Source organism: Triticum dicoccoides, chromosome 4B (assembly GCF_002162155.2).
Source record: "Triticum dicoccoides isolate Atlit2015 ecotype Zavitan chromosome 4B, WEW_v2.0, whole genome shotgun sequence".
In the NCBI taxonomy this organism is placed as follows: Eukaryota; Viridiplantae; Streptophyta; class Magnoliopsida; order Poales; family Poaceae; genus Triticum; species Triticum dicoccoides.
Genome location: NC_041387.1, coordinates 597304641 through 597307815, shown reverse-complemented (window position 1 = coordinate 597307815; position 3175 = coordinate 597304641). Strand labels below are relative to the sequence as shown.

General features: G+C 52.5%; 1 protein-coding gene across 1 annotated transcript; it reads left to right on the top strand.

The window, feature by feature from the left end:
• The first annotated feature begins 1196 nt into the window (after positions 1–1196).
• Positions 1197–2223, top strand: LOC119293977 (ethylene-responsive transcription factor RAP2-12-like). The gene has a single exon (XM_037572279.1). It carries the CDS (start codon positions 1311–1313, stop codon positions 2142–2144), a length of 834 nt encoding a protein of 277 aa, XP_037428176.1. The 5' UTR covers positions 1197–1310; the 3' UTR covers positions 2145–2223.
• Positions 2224–3175: the final 952 nt, after the last annotated feature.

Genomic DNA, 3175 nt, shown 5'->3' with positions numbered 1-3175 from the left:
GAACATTACACCCGGCGTAGCTCAGAATTCCAGTAGTGCGAAGAAGCTGCATGGAAGAGTTAGGATGTAATGTAATGACGACGGTGAATCGTTCGAGCTACACCCGGCCAGAGACGAAGAAGATGAAGACCAAAACCAAGGAAGATGTGTGTGACATGGTGAGGTCAATGGTCAATACCGGTCCACGTAGTACAAAACCATTCGTTTGAACAAACTTGCCTGATTTGTAATACGAGGGGCTAAATGTCGAAAAATGATTAGGGATTAAAAATACTTTGCGTAAATAGGGACTAAAAATAGATTCCCTCAATATAAAGGGGCTTCAATTTTCATAAAAATCATATATACGGGAACAAGATTGTATAATAACGTCATCAGGAAAATTCAGTTAGTACCATTCATCGGCAAGACGAACGCCTCGTGAAGTATCTCCGAGTTCACGCCACTCTTTCCAGGAGCCTCACGCGTCTCGTCTCCAAAACTAGTTCAGGGGTCCTTGCATCCCGCTGGCACCGCCGATTGTTCGCCTCGCCTCCGGTGACCTTAGAGTCATGGGAATGCGATTCATCCCGGCCGTTGTAAGCGCGAGGGCTCCGTTTTTAGACCTTTCTTCGAGTTTTGTTAGGGTTTGTGTCCTGTTAAGAAAAGACGGCGGTTCCTGAAGATGGAATAAAGTTCTCCCACTTAGCCCTCGTCTCGTTGATGCGTCTAGCATCGTCAGTGGGCATGTGGATGCATGTCTTCGGCGATTCTGTTTTTGGTGAATTTGCCCGGATCTGATCATCGTTCGTCTATATTCGTGTGGCTTCAGGTTAAACGATCTATGCTACACTTTATCGGCGGCGGTTGCTATTCTAGTGCATTGGTTCTATGGAGTCTTAACACGACGACTTTCGGTTGTCTACTACAACAAGTTTTGCACGGCTCCGGAGAGGAAGGGGGGATGACGACGGCGTGCTTTCGGCTCGCTTTAGTGCTTGTAATCGTTACTAGGTGCTCTACGAATCTGATTATAATTTTATTATTTCTGATGGTAGTTGTACTGTAATGAGTAAAGATGAATGGAATGATTAAAGATGAATGAATCGAAAAATTTCGGGGAAAAAAAGAGTTCACGGCACTGGACGCACAAACCATCGGCGCCCACAAGATTTGCAACCAGCGCAAACGGGAACAGGCGAACAGCCATAGTTTAACCAGTCCAAGGCCCAACCACCTCACCTCGCTATCTACAAAGTCCGGCACGCATGCAAGAGCTAGCAAGACTCCGGTGAGAAAGTGCAACCAGCGGCGGCAGGATCAGCCAAGAAATGTGTGGGGGTGCCATCTTCGCGAACCTCACCCCCAACCGGGTGCGCCGGCGGCTGACGGCAGCCCAGCTATGGCCGGACGCGTACTTCCCGGCGGAGAGGGCGGCCTCCGGCAGGAGGAAGAGGAGGGCCGCTGCCACGACCGACGACGAATTCGAGGCAGAGTTCCAAGTTTTTGCGGAGGAGGAGGAGGACGACGACTATGCGGCTCCTCCGGCGGCGGCGTGTGCAGCCGTTGCTTTGAGCTCCAGGCGGCGCCGCGTAGCCGGTGCCAACAGCACCAAGTACAGACGCGTACGCCGCCGGCCGTGGCGCAGATGGGCGGCAGCAGACACCCAGCAGCGGCGTCGCGTGCGGCTCGGCACGTACGGCGGCGACGCCGAGGAGGCCGCTCCATCGTATGACTGCGAAGCCCGCCGGATGCGCGGGAAGAGCGCCAGGCTCGACTCCCCGAACGAAGGCTGTTCTGGCCGGCGAAGCCTGCCGGGGATCATCGACCTCAACCAGCCGCCCGCCGTTTCCGATGACCACATGATTAGTGCCGATGCAGACGCGTGCAAGACGAAGATCATGCAGCTGATCGCGGAGGGCCCCCGCGACGAGCCGATGGCGAGCCTCGTGTCTGAGCTGATGGACGGAGCGCACCAAGGGAGGGAAACCAGAGCGTCCGTGGTGATGCGGTGTGCGGCGTTGATTTCCAGATGCAGCCGCGAGATGGAAGAGGTTGCTGCGCTGAGGAGGGACCTCGAGAACCGCGCGAGGCGGCTGGATGAGCGGAAAGATCAACTCGTTAGGATAGCTTCCTTTCTGAGTTCTGAACTTCTGATTAACTGATATCATCGATTCATCGGCATGTTTGAGCCTGTTTGTTCCTGGAACTCTGCTGACCGTATGAACACATATACGGACCCTACGAACAGTGATACCCCATCTATTCCTAAATATTTATCTTTTTAAAGATTTCATTCAAATGAATTTCACATATGAATGTATATAGGCATATTTTAAAATGTAGATTTACTCATTTTACTTCGTATGTAGTCACTTGCTGAAATCTCTGGAAAAACAAATATTTAGAAACGAAGGGAGTATTAAAAAACGGTTCTGCTATTTCTCAGTCGACTGAGAAATAGAAGTCTCTGTCGACTGTTTTACCCTTCAGCCTGTGTAACGCTCTTTGTCCAGCCCGTTTGCCTTTTTTCCTTTGCCCCATCGGCCTTGGTTATGTAGGGGTTAGGCAATGTTTCTTGAGCTTAGTACGCACGTGGTCGATGGACGATGGGTCTTTTTCTCGTTTTTTTTAGCGCGATTCAGAGGGGAACGGGCAGATATGTGTGTTCTCGTCGGTGGGCGACCCTGCTGGTGAGTAATTTATCTCCGTTATTATCCGCTTTTTTTTTGGAACGTTTACCTCCGGACGACCGGCCGAGCACTCGGCCGGTTGCCCCTGGCTCGCTCGCTCTGTCACGCGGGAACAGACTGACACATGTGTCGGGTGGGCCTGCAGCTTATCTCTTCCCCGCTGTACTTTCTTTTTCTTTTCTCTGGGGAAAGCGTTTGGAGCCGGCATGCCGGCTGAAGTTTCGGCCAGACGCACACGTATCGTTCGATGCCTCGCGATCTCTCGACTCACATGTGCCATGTCCCTCGCTAGTTTCTCTCCCACGCGTCCCTTCTGGGCGCGCAAATTGTGCCACATCTTCTTCCTTATCTCTTCAGTCAGTCAACGCCACACATCACTTCCCCCAAATCGAAACAAACTTGCGCTTCTCCGGCGAGCGTCCTCCCTCGTCCCGCCCCGCACTGCATCGGCGAACGACCATCTCTACCCATCCCCCCCCCCTCCCACTGTTTCGGTGAGTGCC